This window comes from Cyprinodon variegatus, unplaced genomic scaffold (assembly GCF_000732505.1).
Source record: "Cyprinodon variegatus isolate N-32 unplaced genomic scaffold, C_variegatus-1.0 Scaffold1128, whole genome shotgun sequence".
In the NCBI taxonomy this organism is placed as follows: Eukaryota; Metazoa; Chordata; class Actinopteri; order Cyprinodontiformes; family Cyprinodontidae; genus Cyprinodon; species Cyprinodon variegatus.
Window position 1 is genome coordinate 92,219 of NW_015151581.1, and position 22,088 is coordinate 114,306.

Here is a 22,088-nt window from a genome sequence, read left to right on the forward strand (position 1 = left end):
AGATAGATAGATAGATAGATAGATAGATAGATAGATAGATAGATAGATAGATAGATAGATAGATATACTGTGAAATTCAACACTTATCAATTTAGTCTTAAAACAGGCAAATGTTTTAACACTTCAAAATTTTTATTTTGTTTTTGGTAGGAACCTAATAAACTAAAGTGTAGGGAAACAAACATTAAGATGTTGCTTTTACACAGGAATCAAATGTTACAAGTCCTGATAACTGAGGAGTTATTATGTACTTATTTTCAGGCTGAAATTAGTTCTAAATCGGTCTGGGTTAAACAGGTTAAATCTTCCATCTCCTAACATCATCTGTTCAGAAAAAACCTCCCTCTGAACAATACAAACGGGTCGCCTGAGAGCAGATGAATAAACACAGCGCTCATGTTTACCTGTAGTGATATTTAGCATGTAGTAGTTAAATAAACCGACTCACCGAGAAGACTGGACACAGACCGTTTCTGCGACACCGGCCCACAAAACCCACTGAGGGACATAGGCCCAGAAATAATATCCGGACTGAAATGAGAATGTTTAAAATATTTAAGTTCCCTAACTGCTGTTTAACAGCTGTCCTAGGGGACACCTAGGGGACACTGGTTTCTTTCTGCTCAACAGGAGGTAGCCATGTTTGTCTTCCCTCTTCGCGCTTCCCTCTCTGATTGGTCGGAGCTTCAGCCAATCAGGTAAGACCCCAAAGCATTCTGGGATTATGTAGAGTTAGAACTGTTATTGGCTCGTGACAAAACGTAAAATATATAAATACTTTAAATGTTTTTTTCAATTATTATTGTATCTTTTTTAAATAGTTTGTTTCTGCAAAGAACGTTTTAAGGGTAGGCTTAAAACTTTCCTTTTTGATAAAGCTTATAGTTAGAGTGGTTCAGTTTATCCTGAGCTATCTCTATAGTTATGCTGCTATAGGCTTAGACTTCTGGAGGACATAGGGACCCCTATTTCCTCATTTTGCTTCATTCTATCGCTATTCTTCCATTCTGCAGAATCTGTTTGTTTATTCTGTAACGTTATGCCCTCTCTGCCTTTTCTCATAGTAGTTTCGCCTCGTCTGTTCCTGTTTGACTGTGACACCACCATGGAGAGAAATATCAGCTTTACTGCTGCCATCAACACCCTTGTTTATAGATGTTGGAGATCGGCCTGTTTTTCCAGTGTCCTGTGTCTTTGACTGTGACGGGGTGGATGTGCTCTCTTCATCCTCCGACATGGGAGCTGGCTCGGAGCTTGGCTGGACGGCTGTGTCTTTCCTGGATTGTTGCTTTTTGTATCTCTGCTTCTGTCTCCTTGAACCCCAGTCGGCCTCGGCAAAAGGCCGCTCACACTGAGCCTGGTTCTGCTGGAAGTTTCTTCCTGTTAAAAGGGAGTTTTTCCTCTCCACAGTCACTACAAGCGTGCTTAGTGTGAGGGATTTCATCCAGTCAATGAGTCGATGCGATCAGCTGTTTATTTTTAGATAGAAAACTTTAAATCAATTTGACTGGATGATCTGGTGAACTGTAAAGTGCCTGGGATGACATGTGGTGTGAACTGGCGCTATATAAAAAAACTGAATTGAACGTTACAAAGCAACAATATTATACATGAGAGTGTAAACATCCCAAGTTTAATATTTCTGGATTCGTGTAGAGTTAATAAGGAACAAAATATATTAGACGGTACATTAGCTATGATCTACCTACCTAATCATGTTTTTACATTTTTTTTTACTTGATGACTCCCTCACTTTTTTGATAGTTAGGGTTTTTTTTATTTTTGAAACAAACTTTTTCTTTTGAGGTGAGAAAGGTGCTACTCAAACATTTTTATCTATCTCATTGAGACCTGTTAGTAAAGAACACCTCAGCTCAAAAATATCTTTGAAAGATTGACTGCTTATCATGCTTCTCTAAGGGTTATTATTGACTGCCCCAGAAAAATGATCTAGAAATAAGTAAAAATGTCTTAAATGAAGAGTATTTACCCTTAATTTGAGTAGGTAAATGAGATAGTTTGCCAATGGAATGAGTATTTTTACTCTTAAAATAAGATACTTAGATAATATGCACCTTACATAAGACAATGCAATTGTGTTTTCTTAAGTGTAAATTGTCTTGTTCCATTGGCAAAATTTCTCTTTTACCACCATAATCCAAGAAAAAATGTACTTATAATAAGAAAAGATGACTTATTTAGATTTAGATTTTTTTCCAGTGTGTAGAACCTTGACCCATTGTTGTAAGTTGCATTTTCCTGTGGGATGGCCATTTTTGTCCACCAGGAGGCTGGGACATAGTTTTTTTGTTTTGGTAAAGGTATGCTTGGACCACTGCCATCCTACATAAGTAATTAAATCACACAGAGAAATGTTGCCTCTCTTTGCGTTCAAATGATCACTTGCTGCTCTCTCTGTTTCCCACAGGACTGGGAAAATTTACTTTTATTTAATCTCCTTTATCAACATGATACATTCTGTCAGGAAATGGACTGAATTTCCTACACAAAACAGAAAAGTATAGTTAAAATAAGTCGATTTAAAAAGCACAGTCCCCCTCATAAAGTATTTCTTAGACACTGTGGCATTTTTTCTGATGCCTTTTACCTTTATATAAAAAGGAACTGAAAGTTAATTTAAGTTTTACTTTACTATCATAATATATCATATTTTGTCAAAAGAGAGCAAGGTTGTGCATAATAATTTATTCTTGTTTTGCTATGATTTAGGTGACAATGCTCCTGTTTATGCACTAAACAAAGCAGAGGAGGAGGAGCAAGGTGTCATGACTCAGACTTCCTCTTTCTGACTCTGTAACATTTTGAGAGACCCGGAGGGCTGGGTTCCTAAACCAGACAAATTTTCCATGAGCTGATTTTGGAGGAATTACAGTTGAGAAACAATCCAGAGAGTTCAGACCAGAACAGCCAATCTGTTCTGTTTTCTACCATGAAACCAACCAATGTTCTGTTAAGGTTGGGGAAGATAAAGCTTTGCTCTCTTGTTGTGAAACTCATGAGTTCTGATTAGACATTATGCGACTTGTTATCGTCCAGCAGAGAGCTGATAAAACATGGACCTCGCCCCGTGTTGCAACAAATTAGAGAAACACCAATAAACTCTGGAAAACAACTTTTTATGATGCTTTTCAAGTAAACTCACATCTCTTCCCGGAATTCTTTACTTTCTTTTCTAGTTGTTTGCTTCCTCACTCAGTTTTGTTGGCCTTCACTTTGCAAAACAACAAAAAACACATTTAAAAGACTTAAATACACAAAGCTAATTAGAAACATTTTCACAGAACATTTTTTTTCGGCTGTGAGCCGAAGAAACTCAGGTTCTTAAGATGCAAAGTTTAGCGAAAATTAAACATCCTCATTTGTCTCTTTTCAGGGCAGCTATGAAAGTATTCACACCCCGTCATACATTTTGTCTACATATTACATCATTAGGACTTAATTTGACTGATAAACAAGTGAAAAGGAATATTAGTTGTCCATTTTTTCGCCAACACTTTTTTCTAAAAATAAAAATTTGAAAAATGTCCTTTTAGAATAATTGAATCATTCATGCATTCAATGGCACACAGCTAATGGAGTTTGTTTCACTGGATTTGGTTTTAAGAAAGTCATAGTTAAGGAGGGTAAGAAAAAAAAAACTATAATTTCATTCATTTGTAAGAATCAAGAACTTTTCCTCAGTTCTGGACTTTGTGTTGGTCCGGAACAGAATCCGAATAAAGGACATTCAAGTTTGAGGTTGGGAGGCAAGGAAAGAATGGTTAGGAGGAGTGAATACTTAAGCAAACTGTAACGGTTCACATTTTGTTATTGAGACAAGCGTTGTGTAATAGTTTTTGACTATTCATGGGTAAAAGGGAAATAAGCAATCCTGAATCATGCCAAACTGTGTTATCAGGCCTAAGCAGAACCATCAGGAAAACAAGATAGTTTCTAGTTATGATCATTAGAAAACAAACAGCTGAAATTAAAGCTCTCACAAGGACTTTTATTGGCTTTTCATAACTTGCAAATATTCAAGTACATGGATGTAAAACATCCAGGACACAATCAGTGGCAAATACTTTCTGAAAAGTTTCTCATACTGTAGATTGTGAGAGCTTCCTCTTGAAGCGACGGTGTTCCCCTCCCAGTCTAAGACACGTAGATCACTTGTAAACATGATACATTTTCAGTCTTTGATTTTAAGATTACAAAAAGTAGTCTGGTAGAAAAATATCTTCTGTCATAGGCTTTTCTCTTCTTATGAATTTCAACACGACATACCTCACAGTATAATCTGATCTGAAAAAGGACCGACACACAAGAAGGTCTTGGGGGGGTAAAAGGCCTTTGGTTTTCATCAAAAAACATACCAAAAACAACATTAAAATAAGCACAAAAAGTCATTGTCACTGTCCGCTGTACAACAGTGATGACTGGACTCGATCTGTCGGTCGCCTTCAAGGCAGTACAAACGTCCCATTAAAGTTCAGTCTTCAGGAAAGTTCTTCAGCTACAATCAGGCGTCACTCCTGAGGTCAGCAGAGCGGCACAGCCTCCGCTGGACAAAGTATCCCAGGACGATAAGTAACATCTCTGAGGTGCTGCTGAGCGCCACGATAAAGGGCGCCTGGGATGCAAAGTCTGCCTCCACCCGCCGGAACGACAGCTGCATGACGGCCAGAGCCAGCAGGCTGTTCTGGACGCCCACCTCGATGCTCACCGTTTTCATCTGTGGTATGGCCAGGCGTGCTATTCTGGCCAGGATGGCACCAACCAAGAGGCCCAGCAAAGGCACAGTCACCCCAACTGCAACAATCTGGGGCTGGACGTTGGACAGGATGGACGCACCCATTTGGTAGGCCATGAAGATGCCACCGATCATGAGCACGAGACTGAAGGGTCGGATGAGCACTAGCAGGACACGGGTTAGAGCCGGCAGGCGAAGCTTGATCAGCATGCCCAAGGAGATGGGGATAGCGATGAACAAGAGGGTCCCCAATATCTTCACAAATGGCACATGGAGGGCAGCGTGCACGCCCAGCAGTCGGCCATACAGAGCAGAGGACAGCGGCATGGCTGCCGTGGCCACCACAGTGGACACCAGCGTCATGGAGATGGCCAGGGTGACATCCCCCCCCAGCAGCAGGCTGTACAGGTAGCCACCCCCTCCCCCAGGGGCAGAGCAGGTGATGACCAGGCCGAGGGAGAGCGCCTTGGGCAGTGAGAGCAGCCGGGACACACAGTAGGCATAGAGCGGCATCACCAGGAACTGGGCCAGAACCCCCAGCAGCAGGGGCACAGGGCTCCTCCACAGCCCCCGCAGAACCTCCACCTCCACCTTACAGCCGAAGGCACACTTGTTGACAAAGATGAGGGGCAGCAAGGCGAACAGCACCGGGTTCTCCGTGAAGTGGGACAAGCCCCCGGACTGGAGCAGCCGGGTGGCCTGGTCGTCCTCACCGGGCTCCACTCTGATGGTGTAATCCGTTCTCTCCTCGATTAGAACCGGGGAAGAGTCCCTGTCCAGGTTCATCAGCTGGATGTGCAGCGGAGCTCTGCCTGGAAACCCGGAGCGGATGTTTATGATAAAGCTGCCGGCGGGTCCAGTCTGGCCGCCGTCCGTCACATTCAGGATGGACAGGACCTCTGGGTCCAAAGAGCGAACCCGAACTGTCGGGGAGCCCCGGTACCGACTGGAGATCACGATCACCCCTTCCGTGTTTTCCGGAAACTCAAATTCTTGCGACGATCCGTCACCGATCGTGATGTACCCGGTGTGGTTCCCCCGGTTGGTGACGGTGCTGCTGTCCACGGTCAGGTTCCCGGTGGCCCACGCCCGCTCCGCTCCACCGATCAGGAACAAACAGAGAGTAAAAAGCGTCCTCATAGCAGTGACAGACAGGAGGCGGAGGCAGAGACACGCTTCAACCCGGCCAGGGCCCTCCACAGACGGTTACACCGCCGCCCTGCCCCTCCTTCACGCCGAGCTTCTCATTCCTGTCTCTGGGATAAAAGATCCGCGTCGTCAGCCGGCTCCTCGTCTCGTCTGGTTCCCATTTTCGTGCCGCTTTTATACCGGAACCTAAACATCACCCCGCCCTGTGAAGACCTGGCGGAGCCCAGCGGTGCAGCGGAAGCCCCGTGGATCCGACCCACAGCCGCCCGTTGCTCCTCAGCTCAGAGTCCGACAGGAAGAACCGGAGCCTCGCTTCGTTTTTCGGTCATTTTACCTCCAGGTTAACGAGAACTGACAGCATCGCAGCTTTCTGCCCAGAGCTGTTAACGTCAAATTGTCCCAACGAAAATGAGGACTTCCGGTCAAGCATGCCAAAATAAAAGCGTTCTTTCGCTTCAGAATAAAAGAGACCGGAAGCCCCTTTATGTGTTAAGAAAGCAGAAAACCCACGTTAAAATGATTAGATATGATCTCTTTATCATAATGTACCACATGAAACATTTATCCAGGGCAGTCTAAATACATTTTTGTTCCTTCAGACTATGAATCCCAGAGAACAGGAATTAAAAGGAGTAAAGTGAACCATAAAGAGAATCATAAACCATCATAAATGAATTCCTTCTTTCCCACAAAATCATTACTGTCAGCCTTTTTTAAAAGAAATGAAACAGGATCATATAGCTATATTTAGGATCCTTCAAAAAATAATTTCTTCTCAATCCACACCTGCTGCTGATTTGGATCACATTTCATTTTAATTAAATCATGCTTTATTTACAGAAAATTGACATACATAGAAAATAGACCAATGACTAACAAAGATAAAAACAATGATACTGCTGTTAAAGCTAAATCTTAATATTAAGATTCAATGTAAATAAAAATATAATTATTCTATCTGTCAGGATAACCCAGTGGGTGGTGGGGCCAGTGAATTTTCTTGGGAGCACAGAAAAAAAGAACAACAAAAAAAACAGTGCAAGAATACATTGTTTAGTATTTTAGGTGAGCCACAAAGCCAAGGTTGCAGACCCCTGATCATAACATCTTATATATGACATACTACTGGAGCTCAAGGCTGAATTTAATATGAAAAGTTGATAGAGTTTTATTTTCTTATTTTAAATGTAAATCACTGTATTCCATTGGTAAATTTTCATATCTCAATGCTCAAATCAAGGGAAAATAAATTTAATTCAAGCAAAATTGAATTAGATTCAATTTTTTGCAGTTTCTGTTCTTAGTAGAGTTCCCAGTTCCCCAAAAGAACAATCCTGGCCCCTTTTGGCCCATCTCGCACCACCTATGGGCACATCCCATAAAAAATCTAATTTAATGGGATGTCCTGCTAACATTTTGGTACAAACACTTTAATACACATACAGGGGTTCTGGTGGAGTCCATATCAATTGGTCAGGGATGTTTGCAGAGCATAAGGAGAACAAACACAATAGATCCATCTTCTAAGTTTACATTTGGAGGAACATGATCAACATTCAAATGAACCTTTAATAAAATGATCATGATTAGCTCTAAGGACTAAACAACATCCCATTTTTTGGCCACATTTAAGGTGGGCTCATGAATGAGGAAGTTAAACTAAAACAGCAACAAAAAAAAAAGTCTGTAAACTCAGAAAGAGAAGAAATAGCTAGACCAGAGGTAAACAAATTCCAACACAGTAAAATATATCTTTTAAATTCTTCTTTAAAACCTGGCAACCAAAAGCAGTTAATGAGCTCCTGCTCATGAAGCCAGACTGAAGCTCAACCTCTTCAGGCACACCTGTCAGGTGCAGAAAGCCAAAATCAGGGAGGGAGGTAGGTGCTGCAGGCCTCAGCTGTGGACCACAGCGAGGATGACTGTTTCTCCTTCTGGAGGAAGAAGAACCTGGACAGTTGAAGGAAAGTGCATTAAAATAATCTATCAGTGTGTTTCTCTTCCACCGCTCAAATAGGAGTCATTGTGCATAAATCCTCCCTAAGCTGTAAAATCCTTTCTTTGACCCTAAAATGCATCACCCTGTTTTACCACAGAAGGCTGAAAACAGAGTATACAAATATAGTTAAAGGACAAATAAGATAAAGAAATCCTCAAAAGTCAGAAAAGATTCCAAATATTGTCAAAGTTTAATGGCTGTAGCATATAAATAAATAATAAAATGGATGAAATAAATATGCTGTATTGTTTTTTTTTTTGCCTTCCAGTCAGTCTGATCTACTTTTCCAGTTTTATTTTTTAAAATAATAATATTAAACCCATCTGTCCTGTTTTTTATGCAAGAAGAGACTTATTACACACCTGTCTTTAAACTCAAATGTGTCACATTACACAGATCCTTTATGCTGCAGCAAACCCTGAGCAGTTTGGTGTGAGACAAAGCAAAGCAGACGAGCAATTGTTTATTATATACACAAAGACACCCGACACTCGTGGGCTTAGAGAGGAAACTCCTAAAAGTTAACAGCACGCAGCTCCTCCTGGGAGCCTCTCGCTGATTTCATAACATGCAGCTTTGTTCCCCAGCTGTGGAAGAGAGGTCAGAGGCAGCTTATCTTGCACGCTGTGGTGAAAATTACTTTCTGGGACAGCTTGTTCGTCATCCATTGTGTTTCCATGAGTAGTGTGTCCTCTTTCTGTCAGCCTGGGTAAGTCAAGGCTTCCAGAAAAAGAAACAGGCGGGGGAGTCCTCGGTGGAAACACTCAGCAAGGCAACCTGCTGCTGCTGAACGCTCCATCCTCCACTCTGACATTTCATGGAGCTGCACCCCCCTCCCTGGGCTCTTATTATTAACACATGGGAGGATAATTCACTTTATGACTAAAAATGGGGAGGTGGAGGAGGAATGTAAACTCTTCGTAAGTGACCTCCCTTCTGATGTTTGTAGTGATTCTGACAGGGATATCAGCTGCTTGGGATTCTGTTTGTCTGTTTACTCAGAGCTCACTGGGGCTTATGTTTGCACTTTGAATATTAATAAAGCAAATATCATGCTCTGCCTTGTGTTGCAAATGAGATCATAAGCAGCTATGATGACTAATCCAACGGCATTGTCCCTGAGAGCCAAACGAGCTCCGATCACAGACTGCAGAACCAACAGGTTTAGGGATATATTGTTGATTAAATCCTAATGCTAATGTTCATCACTCTGGTGTCGCAGACAAAAACAAACAAGATGTACTATAAATCAGAACGTCATATTCACTTTATGGTTTCCTAGGAGCCATGTTTTAAGATGTTTATTAAAAGAATGAGAGGGAATTGTTTGTGACTCTGAATTATAATAAATCGATGAAAGATTTTTCTGTCAGGACATTTCTTATAAACCAAAATAGAAAATGTGTTTTAATTTTTCCACAATTTAGTCATTTGTGTTTGTGTATTTTAATTGCTTCTTCTTCTTCAATTCAGAGGGTTTTTTTTTGTCAACCTTGTTCCTCAGCATCTCAGCATAAAGACAGAGAATCAACAATGGGTAACTTCTCTTTAAGAGGCACATCTTCATGAGTAAACAAACTTTTCAGGGACACTTTCAGATGAAGGAACTTTATTTTTACATGATAAATATATAAAACAAAAGTGCTGAACAGTCAGTGGGGATCCGGTACGAATAAACCCTCCTCAAAAACTAAATTGGATGACAAAATATGAAACACCAAGGTTCTGATGCCCCAGAAGCTGTTATTCAAACATGTTTTGATGCAAACTCTGTTCATCTGTCTGCATCTTTCTCCGACTTTGCTGCAGTCATCAGAACTTCCTGGATGAAACAGAAGTAAAAAACAGGATCCGGCCAGAACAGAACGCCGCTAAAGCCACTCTGTTATTCACAACCAATCTATGCTATCTGAAGGAGGTCGTTGTTTATATTTAATATCAATGAACGCAAAGCAGATCAAAGTTACAAACACTGAGATGCTAAAATTCCTGCTCCAAAAAACTAAAAAGCTCAGAACAGAAAAAAAAAGCATACGTAATTAAAAACAGCTAACAGCTGAGGACGAAGGAGAAAGCCTGGCTTTCCCTATCTAACTGACTGTTCTTTATAGGCACTGAAGCAAGAAGCACCTATTAAAGCACCTGCATCCCAAAATAAGGCGTTAAAAGCATCGAATCTGAAAGCGAGAAATAAATGTTTAATAATAGATAAAATAGGGGGATTGTCGAGTATCGTTTGTCCTCACTGAGTCTGGATGACTCTGATCAGCAGGGGGTTAAATCTGTTAGTGTTACTGGTTTAAACCTGATCTTTCTTCTCCCTTCTCTCAGCAGAATCAGCGGCTTCCATCTTCGACCCAGAACCAGAGATAAATAAATCTCTTATAAACAGAAAATCAGTAAAGTCCTTTGTACAAAACACATTTTACAAAGTTTACACCCAGAAACCTGTAATGTAGAGGGGGGCTAAAAAAAAAAAAAAAAACAAGTGAAGAGGAACAGATGAAACCAAAAAGGTTAGCCCAGGATCCGTTTCTGTACTCAGATGCTATTTTTGGCTGCATTTCATTTATTTATAGGGCAGGAGAGGGGGAGGAAAATCAATAGACTCATTAAGTTCTCCCAGCAGGAGCAGTTCAATAGAAACACGTCGTAGTTCCTGTCGTCGCCGGTCTTACAAAGTGCTCTGCCTCCATGCAGCTGTCGTCTCCTCAGCACCAGCCTTCAGTTTCGCAGAGCTGCCAACCTGCAAGAACAGGATCCAAACTTTACGTGGTTGCTTCATACAGAGCGGCGTTCTGAATGATGTGAGGTAAAGAATGAGCCACAAGTCTAGATAAACGGAGCCTGGCGGCAAACGCCACGCTCTTTAAATCCCAACATTTAGTAAGCAAAAAAAATTCCTTTAAAAAGGCTCCTTTAAAGTTTAGAGTCCAGCTTTTCTGTCCCTGCCTTCATTCTCTTCATGAACAGCTCTCTGAACTATCTTGTCACTAAAACCTACTTTACAGATAAAGGCAAGTTTATTTATACAACACATCTTAGAAGCAAAACAATTCAAAGCACTGCACATGGAAAACATCTTAGGAAAAACACTCACTGCGCGTTCAATAATTCATGAACATCAATAATTAAAGAGAATAAAAATTAATAATTTAATTGATAGATTATAAAAAAAGAATAATAAAATGACTGAACTAGAAATTTAAATGAATAATGTTTAAATAGAACAGTCAAGGGCAACTTAAGACCAATAAGTTTTTAATCTTCATTTAGGGTTTCAGCATTTCCCAGTTTTCTGGAAATTTGTTCCAGATTAGCGCAGAATAAGGACTAAAAGCTGCTTCTCTGTGTTTGGTTTTGGTTCTGGTAATGCAGAGAAGATCTGATCCAGGAGACTCGAGAGGTCTGGGTGGTTGAGACACTGACAACATGTCTGTATTTGGATGCTGAGCGAAAACCTACTTTGACTACGACTTTTTTAAACGACGGTCTTCTGTGTATAACTGCTTTTATATTTAATAAGTTTGACTTTACTCTATTATAAATACATACTAGACTTTGTACATTTACAGAAATGAGAAAGCATTCTAAGTCTTGCAGACCCAACAGAGAATCCCTTCCTATTTATTAACAAGTGGTAACTTAGCATTATATATTTTTTCAAATCTGTAAACCAGAAAAGTAAAATAGAACATATTTGTGCTGTGGCCAAACATCAGCAGTAACCTCTTTACTTTCCAACAAAGCCAGGCTCCTGGCTCACTTTATTTGACTAATATTTGACTGTTATCTCAGTCCGCTGTAGTACGGTATCTTAATCTGCCTGTGCTGCATTGTGCTGGCTGCAAAGTTAGTCGATTATAATAAACTGACCAGTTATATAACATTGCTCTTTCCCATTATGAATTTTAGTTGGGTAACTGCCTAAAATTCCAACACCAACAAGTTACTCAAGCTTATAGGTGATGATAAAAAGAAAAAAAGGATTGTGGGTTAAGCTTCTGTAAAAGTGTCTCTCTTACTTGCAATTAATCAGACATAAAAATAGGTCTGAAGTGAGAAAAATTAAACCCCACTACATCCCCCGGAAAAAATGTGTTACCATTTCACCATGTAGTCTGCTCTAATAGAATAATCAAGGAAAATTACGGTACAGCAGGATGTAAATTACTTATACATCATCAGGGCTGAAATTCATTTTTTCTTACTCCCTTTAAAGGAAAAGACATTCTTTATCTTGAGACTATTTTTAATATTTATAGCATTTACTTTTTATTACATTCATTTTTTTAAGCATTTAACAATAAATGCCCTTCACCACTTATTCACAGCAGTACTCAATAGTGCACCTTTCTTGGTGTAATAATGAAACTTTTCATGGATAGTAATCTTTTTAGTAAAACTGTAACTCTTGCTCTTGCAAAAACTACAGAACTCAGTTTGTTGAAAGGAAGACATGTAAAAATGTGCATTTATTTTTACTCCGGATGAACAAAAGCTAAACTGTTAGTATTATACCAGTTCTGCTGGTGACACGCCCTGAAATCTTTCTATCACCCCATATGGATTAATAATAGAACTTAGACAGAGTCTCCAAGGCTACCATGAAAATTCAGAACTTTAAAAAAAAAATTGAAATGTAAAAATATAAGGAAATTGAAAAAAATAAAAATGAAACTACAAAGAAACATTTACATCTTATTTGACTGAATAGAAATAGAGGAATAATGAGAGAGAACCAGTTTAGGAAGGTCTATATGCCTTTTCATCTGGGTCTATATCTAAAGCTATCATAAAAAGATCAAATATTAATTTTGGTTATTATATATTATTCCTTCATTTGGAGGAAACTGAGTTTTGCACAAGTCTGAGGAGCTTCAAAAAAGTCTTAAAGTTAGAAAATCAGAGAAAGGTATTTTTTCATATCAGGCTGGTGGCGTTGAGCTGATAGGTATTTTAGACAAGAAGCAACACGCACTTTGAAGCTCATTTTTTTCAGTAACTTACAGGCAGAGTAGTTTGTCGGAGTTCTTACAAGTGGAAACACCATTAGTCCCCAGGAGCAAAAACATTATGGCTTATTACATCAGGCAGCAATTCTTCCTTCCTAGTACTGGGTACTTAGCCTGGGTGCCAGTCCGAACTTAGTCCCGCCCACAAGGTTTGAGTTCGGGGAAGTTCGGTCTGGCTCTGCTCCATAGTAGCGCGAGTATTATCGCCCACTGTCAGGCGATCCAATCAAATTGTCAGGGCGGGCTTTATACGATGATGGACAGATGATCAAGAGTAACGTAATCAACCACGTGACCAAAGCGCGCTTGGGTGACAACAACAATGGCTGCCGCTGGAGAGTTTAGGTGAGTAGATTCTGCTATTAGGTCTGTTCTAGAAGATATCGACAGCATATTAATTTTAAAAGAGGAACAGAGAAACGCGATCAAGTCTCATCTTCTTATTCTAGGCGTGCAACTGCACGCTTTGATTTTTGTTGACAACAACTATGCATCGCTTAACATACGTCACGCACTCCGTTGCTCTTATTGGTTGTAGGTCTATCCAATTGAGTGCAGAGGCATTTTTTTTCCTGGTTCGTTCAAAACACGCCCCATAATCACAGCTCTATGGAGCAGTATCAGACTCATATTCTGACTAGAATTGAGTAGGACTACGTCAGGCTACTGGGTACTAGGGCTGGGTAAAAAAAATCAATGTAATCGATTTTGAATCGATTCCTTTACATTTTTGCACAATCGATGTCTAGGGAATGAAATCGATTAGTTTTCTAGTGACGCACGTGACGTTCACATTCAAATGAGCAGGAAAGATGCACTCAAGATGACTTCAAGCCAGACAGCTGCAAATATAGCCAATAGGTTGACTGAAGACATTAACAAATGGGGGCTGACCAGCAAACACCCTGTAGTTGTTACAGACAACACTGCAAACATGGTTTCTGCAGATAGATAATGCAGCTCATGCAAGTCTGCCGTTTCCCACCGTATCACGTCTGCTTGCTCGAGTGAGGCTTCACTTTTTCACTTTTAACAAACAAGTTTGCACTTATGAGACAGTTTTGTTCACATCTCATGTTTAAACTGTCCGATTTACAAGTTTGCACTTTGTGCTTAATGTGACAGGAAAAAATAAAATACATTAGTATTTTAAAACACATTAGAACCACTTTGATTATTGTAAAAACAGATCAAATCTAAATTAATCGATTTAGAAGTGTATTAATCAAAATCGATTCGATTCAGGACTTTGGCGAAAATACCCAGCCCTACTGGTTACCATTGTGGACTTCATTGGTTCGAAGTAACATCTCTACACAAAATGTTGGTTCAGTCACTAAAAGCTCATGTTAGCTTGTGTCAGTCAATGCAACCTTAAAACCTCTCAAGCTGGATCCTTCAACATCCACTGAGGTCCTAGTATTCAACGCGCTCAATTATAATCGTTATCCGTGCTCAGATCAGCTCCCACTGAAGAGCAAAATCCAGTCAGGTAGAAGTGATGGAGCTAATATTTCAATGTTTTAACTCTAATGAGAGGCATGTTGAGTAGCGGCATCGCTACCTGACAAACCTCTGTCTTGTAAGCTGCAGACAGATTCACTCTTGTTTTTTTAGGCTTAAATATCTCCGACCCAGTTACCTGCTTTTGGTTTGAAAACAGTTAATTTTACCAAACGGGGAGTGATTTTCATGTCAGATGTACCTGATTTTCTTTAGCTCAGATTCCGCTCACCACTGTCTGTTAAACACACACTTCTCTAATGTCCAAGAGCTATGCATCCCACCCCTTCAGCTCGATGTGGTCTGTTCACATTTTTGGCGTAGGCAAGGTGGAAATCCAAGAAACGATTCACCAGCACAGTTTCCGTAGAGATCACAATAGCATTATGAGCTCCTTTTCCACTGCTCTTCAAAAGGGATTTGAAAAAGGTGTGGACTATTTTCTTTTCTGTACAGAATGACCCGACTAATATTACCTGCACTTTGCTTTCACAAGGCTTTGGTTCCTCAAGCGACACAGTACATTGCTCTGCTTGGTTCCTATTAGTCAGGTAATTCAAGCCTGAGGCTTGAATTACCATCAGATTTGAGTTTCAGAACTTGTCTGATGTTTTCCTGTCTTAATGTAACCAAATGAAAAGTAGCCTTACCGTCGGGAAAGCTGGTCCTCCCTCTCCTGGCTCCGTGAGCTCTCTCCACCCAGTGAGGCAGCTCCAGCAGGCAGCTGGCTGAGCTGATCCATCACCTCCAGGCCATTCTGTTCCGCTATCTGGTGGATCAGGTCATCCACCTGCTCCTGAGGTGTGGTCAGCGTCATAGCGGAGCTCATGGAGTCCTCCATTACCTGGTGCAGGTAATAGGCAGGTTCATGGGTAAGAGTTGGAGAAGCCTAAGAGCCGTGAAGATGTGGATGTGCAGAAAAGGCAGCTACTCACTGAGGTGTGGACATCAAGGTTCTGAACCTGGGTTTCAAACTTATCCATCACTGCAGAAACCTTCTGTAGATCCATGGAGTTCAGAGCTTTGTCCAGGGCTTTGGTTACCTGGCCCATGCTTTTAGTCACCTACAGGCAGAAATAATTAGCATCTAAAATGTATATTTTACTATAAAGCCTGACAACTTTACAAAAATGTGTGGTGTCAAATTGTATATTACCATACTGTTGCCAAATACACAAAAAAAACATTTAAACTATATTTACCAACCTGACTGTCTTTCTAATAAACTATTATTTTTTCTTACATTTATTGACTCTAGTTTTATGTATCTTTTTGTGCACACTTGGACAAAACAACCTGCCTGCAGGGATCGATAAACCTATCAAGATCTTTAATTGGATTATAACTATACAGGACTTTACTTGATCCACATCAGTACTTTCTGGTAACTTCGGAGCGGCATAACTTACTCCTTTCATGGTAACAGCCGTCTGCACTTTAGACGCCACTGCGTCGACCCGTGACGCCATGCGCAGCCAGTTAAGACCTTCATTCTTCTTTCTGATGGCGTTCTCAGCGTAAACTCTGGCACATTCCACATTTTTTTGCTGCAAGGCCTGGAAAAACAGAACATTTTGAGCTCTGTAATGTAACAAAGTAGTTTTCATAAGGAACACCCGAGAAGACGGAATAGAGAGAAAACAGAGAAAACTCAACTCACTCAGCATTCTTCTAGATTTATGTGGATTGGTCGTATTTTGTTGGTTTTATTTTCTCATGAAAACTTTGGAAAACAACTGCTATGAAGTCTGTCAGTTTTAGAATGAGAGAACCAGTTTAACAATATTTTAATCCTGACTTATGCAACTTTTTGTTCGAATCAAATGCTTTTCATTCCACTAACTCAAGCCTGCTTTTCTAAAAAACATCTGCTTTCTGAATAGACACATGAAGACCAACCAAGCCTGTTCTTGTTCAGAGGTAAGCTATACTGCCACCTGCTGACCAATCTCTGCCACATTTACAGAAAAAAACTGATCAGAAGCTGAATATAATCAACAGCAAATAAACAAAAATGACCCAATTGTTGCTTCTCCCTTTTCATGTCAAAATGAAACTAGAAAGTTTGGAGAAAACAAAGAACTCTGCTCATTTTTATTCTGGTTCTCTAACAAAGGAGGGGGTGTGCAGGTGAAGACAGAGCTCTGTGAGGTATTCCATGTATGTAACCTAGAGCTTAAGCTGAGTCATCTGCTAATGTTTCTACAAATGGACACAGATCAATCCTTCAATGTGCAAACCGCTCCCTAGCAAGTCATCTGATCACTTAAAGGTTGCCAGGGGGGAACTTCCTGCAACAGTTTTCCATATGAAAGGCAATCTTCATCATCAGTGAAGAAAAAGATAATGGATCGCAGCGAGATGAACAAGAAAGAGCGATACAATAAATCAGAATAGAGAGCAGCTCTAATTGAAGGTCTAGAGCAGGGGCGCCCACACCTGGTTAAGAGCCACCATCCTGTAACTTTTAGATCACTTCCTTTCCCAACAAGAACCATTTACAGGCGGGCTCTTTGTGGCTGAGCTTGGGCACCTGAGATCTACTGGTATGTAGAATGACGGTTGTCATTTCACTTTTTGAGCCGTTTGCTGTATTTAAAGCTTCAGAAAATGACGGAGCGATCCATAATCTCTGAACCAGTGGAACCACCGATGTAATTTAGTTTTAACCAATGCATTTTCAAAAGTATTACCTAGATCTCATAATCAAGGCCTCCATTAGCTGATTAGCTTCCTTTAAAGGGTCTTTATAAGATAAAGTCCACTTTTTAGAACTAATCACCAGAATAAGTTAAAAGTATGGTGATATTCCTTCACTTGTTTCATGGTCTTAGTATTCTTCATGATTTCTGCTCTCTGAGCAGCCGTCCTTTCCTGTCCGGGAGAGCCACCTGGTGGCCTGCCAGATGTCTGGCCCTCTTAACCCCAGATTCCCCACCCTCCATAACGGGATGAGCACTTATACAGTCATGTTAATCAATGAGAACTATTCCGCATCCAACTTAACTCGTCCACATCCGTGTTCTCCGTCCTTCACTGTTAAGTACGGAGCAAAGCTATTTTTTGCTCTGCTCCAGTGGAATCCAGCCAGTTCAACCTCTGCATTTGCAATCTCATTAAAGAACAACAAGAGGACCCTGTTTGTCAAAGTAAAACATAGTAGCGACAGATTACTACAACTCAGAACATAGGTTTCATATATTCCCGAAGAAGAGGACCTTTTTATTTAATTGATGGATGCAAACTACTGGCACGGTACACCCTGGACAGGTCACCAGTCCAGTGTAACAAACAGGACAAACAACCATTCATGCAACCCATACTGACATACTGAGGGAGAACATGCAAACTTCATGCAGAAAGACCCCAGGCAGGAGATCGAACCGGGAACCTTCTTGCTGCAGGGCAGCAGTGCTACCCACTGCACTACTGAGCAGCTCTAGCTTTGTCATCTTGATCAAATAATTATTTTTAGATTTCAAAATTTCATCAAATCCAATTGTAACAACTTCCAAGAGCAACTTTTTATTGCAGGCATAGATGAAGAGATGCTGATTTTAGAGGTGGAGAACAAACCAATTTTAGATGATTCTGGGCATACTTATTACAAAGACTCAGGACGAAATGTAAAGTTTTGGGCAGAAACTGTATATGTGCTGGATACAACTGCTGAGTTTTAATAATTCTATAGGCCTAATAAATTCAATGCTCATTACCTCTTATGGTGCCCCTATGAATTAGCAAATTATAATATTGTGCAGACTCTCCTCGGGGCTCCAAGGAACTGAGAGTGGAGCAAGACAGGAGGAACCGCAGAATTGGCCTGGTGTGGGGCGGGGTGGTTACAAAGGACGTTGGATTGGGTATTCAAATACATTTTCAGACTGCTTTTAAAATAATTTGTATTTCACTTATTATGATCTGTATTCAATTAATTTAACACATACAGATTTAGGACGTTAATTTGAGTTGCTGTATAGGTTTGCATTAATCAGGTTGTGGTGGTCAGTAAGTGAGGGATTATTCAGGATGTTTACAACAATAAGTTAGGTCGGGGAATTGATTTTGTTCTACTGAATGTCTGAAAAACACAGTCACCTATTTTAAGTTTAAAAAAACAAAAAAACAAAAAAAACATGAAACATTTCTTATATAGATGGTTTAGTGTAAAAAAAAAGAACAAAATGCCTGAACATTTTTACAGACTAAATGACTTTAAAAGAGCCACTTCGACTCAACTTTAGGCTGGGATCAAGGCACTCTGCCTCACATGACCCCTCCCTGATAGGAGACAGTTACAGTTTGGTTACAGTTACAGCCTGGTTAAAGTAGCTGCCTCCTGGAGGGAGCTCATTATCCCTCCATCCATCCGTTTTCCGTCACACTGTATTCCAGCAAGGGTCGCGAGTGGTGCTGGTGCGTATCTCCAGCTGTCTACAGGCGAGAGGCGGGATACACCCTGGACAGGACGCAGTCCATCGCATCTCCCTATCTAGATATTCTCCATTCCCTCAATTTTTATCTTATACAGGACTGGGAGGGGATTTGACACAGACAGCAGACATGTGAATTACTAAAGAGAGCATGAAACAAGTGAAATGCCACTTTGTGTATGCTTTTGCTGAAAGAATAGTGTTATAACTCAGTGACAAGATTGTATAATTTTTAGTCAAAAAAGTAGCATGATATAGGCCCTTAAAGGGGCCTATAGACCTTAAAGGTTTCTAGAATAGAAAACATTATGAGAGGAATACGCAAGAAGAGCAAAAAATGCAATTAGGAAAACTCAGATCATTACAAAATGAATTCAGATGCTACAGTGCATCCCAATTCTTACCTTCTTGACTTTTGCCTGCTCCTTTTCAGACTCCTTTTCTGCCTTCTTAGCCAATCTCTCAAGTTGCTTAGCTGTAAACTGTGAAACACAAAAGAAAAGTGTGGATGATAAATTATTAACTTTGAAGCCATGAGGTTGTACGGAAAAAACATATCATATGTCGTCACAGGGACATACCTTCAGCTGGAAGAGTGTGTCTGCGGAAAGGAAGAACAAATGTGATAAATAACTCTAAAAAAGAAGCATGGTTCTGGAAACATCAGAATTAAGTAGATTTCTAAATCCTTAAAAAGCATACAAACAATCTTGTTGTGTCATTGAAAGCTTGTATTACTGTGAAGTGATGCTATTTACACCTGCTTTCCTCACATCTTCATTTTGAACACTAGTATTCTCTATATTTTTTGAGTTAGTGTACACAATAAAAGTAAAAGTGTAGATATACATGTGACTAAGAAATCTCTAAATCGTTAAAAAAGGACGCAAGTGTCATTTTATCAAACAAAATATAAAAAATAAAGAATCATCGATGTAAAATTTCAGCAGAAACAGATTTGTAACAAAAACTACAAACATAAAACTCAAGCAGTAGCAATCAAAGGTTTGCTACATGTAATTTGTGTTCAAGTAATATATTCACTATAGGTCCATAAGTACCTGTGGAGTAAATTGTGCATAACACAGACGTCCTGTTGATTACAAAAATCCCTTTATGTTTCAAAGAACATAAACAGGCCGATGGAAAAATAAAATGATGGAAAAATTAGAAAAGCTATTAAAAAGGCCAACAACTCTTCTAAATACAAAATTTCCAATAATAATTAATAAAAACAATCATTAACCTGATATAAAAACTAATGTTATCATGAACAATGACGGCATATATTAGATATTTGATAGGATCGTCTCCAACTATCATAATCAGGTACTTACCAATTCAAAACAAAGGTTATAAGGAGGGATTTTAGACAAAGACAAGAAATGTCCGATTAAAAAAAAAGATGGAGGGCAAATAAAGACTATGTCAAAATATTTCTACACAAAAATGTAACAAAAAAGTTTCCCGTTTCAGTAAGTTTAGTTTGTCACGATGACAACATCAGGAAGTGTCTGGTTGATATACGTTCATGCGACAAACGTCATCTGCCACAAATAAATTCAGTGAGACTCATAAGTAGAATATATTACTTGTAATTAAACAATCCAACTCGATGATTCGGTTAAAGTTTGAGCTGAAAATAAAGATAACAACAACAGTTTAGGGCTAAACAGTCTCTGCTCTTAGCCAAGCTAACAGTGGATACCAGGATTTAGACGAATCCCGTGAACAGAGAGAACTAAACTGAGAACAACACGTACCGTCCATGTCAACACGAACACAATGTCTGAGTTTAACTAAAAATGTTTGGTTCGGTTCTTCAGCCAGGAGCTCCGGGACCAGTTCTAGTTAATTAAAAGGCTGCTTCTTCCTGGATCGAGAGCTGTTGCTCTTCTTCTTCCTCTCCTCTATGATGTTTATTTCATAGACAAGTAAAGGTGCGCATTACCGCCACCTTCTGGTAAGGAGTGTGAGTCAGGAATTCCCCTGACAGTTCTTCGTCTTCTTCTTCTTGTTCTTGGATGGCTTGGCGGATTGCAAACAACTAATAGGTGCATACCGCCACCTACTGTACTTGAGTGTGTAGCTCTATAGTTCCACCTACTATATTCTATTTTTTTATTTTTTGTGTTATGTAAAAGTAAAAACAATTCTTTATTAATAACCAGATTTTCCTCCCTATCTCCATCTGTCCCTAAAATTCCTTTAATACTCCATTCTCTATCCTTTTCCACAATTAGTTTCCTCATCCTCCCTCTTTCAGTTGCATATTGAATGCAATCCATCAAAACACGACCCCCCTTTTTTTTCTTTCTCCCCTGACAGTTCATTTACTTAATACATTTAATAAACAACTTAGAGCTTAATAAATAAATTAGAAACTCTCAGGAATACTACAACCGATTTTGCATCATTGAAACAATGATTTGCGTTGCTCTTCTTCTCAATCTTGTTCTTTTTTTGTTTGCATTTTAACAATACATTTGCGCATTATCACCACTAGTCTGCATGATGTGTGGACTGGAAAAGTGTAAAAATCATAATTAAAAAAATAACAATCGAGTGTGTTAAATATAATGCAAAACCTCCAACTATACTCTGTCTTGAAACTCCTGGACTCAGACATTGTTTTGAAAATTGATTGTGGTACATATAGTGTAATATTTGCCATTATTATGGAAGTCCCAGATCCAATTTACAATGTGCAATTTGTGCTTTATAATTTGTAATTCAAACTGCATGATTTAAATTTTAAATGTCTGTTTTCCTTTTTTTTCAATGACTCTATAGGTCCTCCAAACATTATAGGTTGAAGACTCTTTTGCTGACACAGTGGGAGCCAACCTAGGTGAATAGAGATGATTGGTAAAAGTGTAACTTGGCCAGAATGTATGTGCATTATATCCCAGAGGAATAACGACAGACAACCTACAGAAGAGGAGCCATTCATCTCTAGATTGTAAATTTCTTCTTTAAGATGTTGACTGTGGCTCATTTCTATATATGACAATCAGTAGAAATGCAATATAAAAACATATATTTTCCTTGTCTCCAAAGCTCTCTGTGAAGCGAATGTAGCTTTGTTTACAGGAGAAAACTGGAACCTATGCACCTAAGAAAGCAAATTGGAAATAAAATTGGAGCATCAGTTAAATATGGGTGAGGTGACCACAAGCAACAAACACAATAAAGAATAATTACAGCGTATAGCATCTATAACTGCTCTGCCATCT

General features: G+C 39.7%; 3 protein-coding genes across 3 annotated transcripts in view; all 3 read right to left on the minus strand.

Moving 5' to 3' along the window:
• Positions 1 to 593, minus strand: part of LOC107101654 (Fanconi anemia group A protein-like) — a 26,480-nt gene extending 25,887 nt beyond the window's left edge. Inside the window, exon 1 of the mRNA XM_015400647.1 lies at positions 449 to 593. Within this exon, the coding sequence (XP_015256133.1) occupies positions 449 to 509 (61 nt within the window). The 5' untranslated portion in view covers positions 510 to 593. The remainder of the gene's footprint in view (positions 1 to 448) is intronic.
• A 2,228-nt stretch (positions 594 to 2,821) lies between these two features.
• Positions 2,822 to 6,318, minus strand: slc10a3 (solute carrier family 10 member 3). The gene has a single exon (XM_015400654.1). The coding sequence runs from the start codon at positions 5,891 to 5,893 to the stop codon at positions 4,523 to 4,525; it is 1,371 nt and encodes a 456-aa protein (XP_015256140.1). The 5' UTR covers positions 5,894 to 6,318; the 3' UTR covers positions 2,822 to 4,522.
• A 3,167-nt stretch (positions 6,319 to 9,485) lies between these two features.
• On the minus strand, positions 9,486 to 20,767 carry chmp1a (charged multivesicular body protein 1A). The gene is made up of 7 exons (XM_015400655.1): positions 20,616 to 20,767; positions 19,434 to 19,453; positions 19,257 to 19,334; positions 15,829 to 15,975; positions 15,355 to 15,483; positions 15,070 to 15,263; positions 9,486 to 10,647 (listed from the first exon to the last, which is right to left on the minus strand). Exons 1-7 carry the CDS (start codon positions 20,620 to 20,622, stop codon positions 10,626 to 10,628), a joined length of 597 nt encoding a protein of 198 aa, XP_015256141.1. The 5' UTR covers positions 20,623 to 20,767; the 3' UTR covers positions 9,486 to 10,625.
• Positions 20,768 to 22,088: the final 1,321 nt, after the last annotated feature.

Coding starts and splice junctions, on each gene's coding strand:
- slc10a3 (XM_015400654.1), bottom strand. CDS start 5,893: ATGAGGACGCTTTTTACTCTCTGTTTGTTCCTGATCGGTGGAGCGGAG.
- chmp1a (XM_015400655.1), bottom strand. Junction 19,335..19,433: donor ACACACTCTTCCAGCTGAAG/GTATGTCCCTGT, acceptor TGTGTTTCACAG/TTTACAGCTAAGCAACTTGA. Junction 15,264..15,354: donor ACCTTGATGTCCACACCTCA/GTGAGTAGCTGC, acceptor TACCTGCACCAG/GTAATGGAGGACTCCATGAG.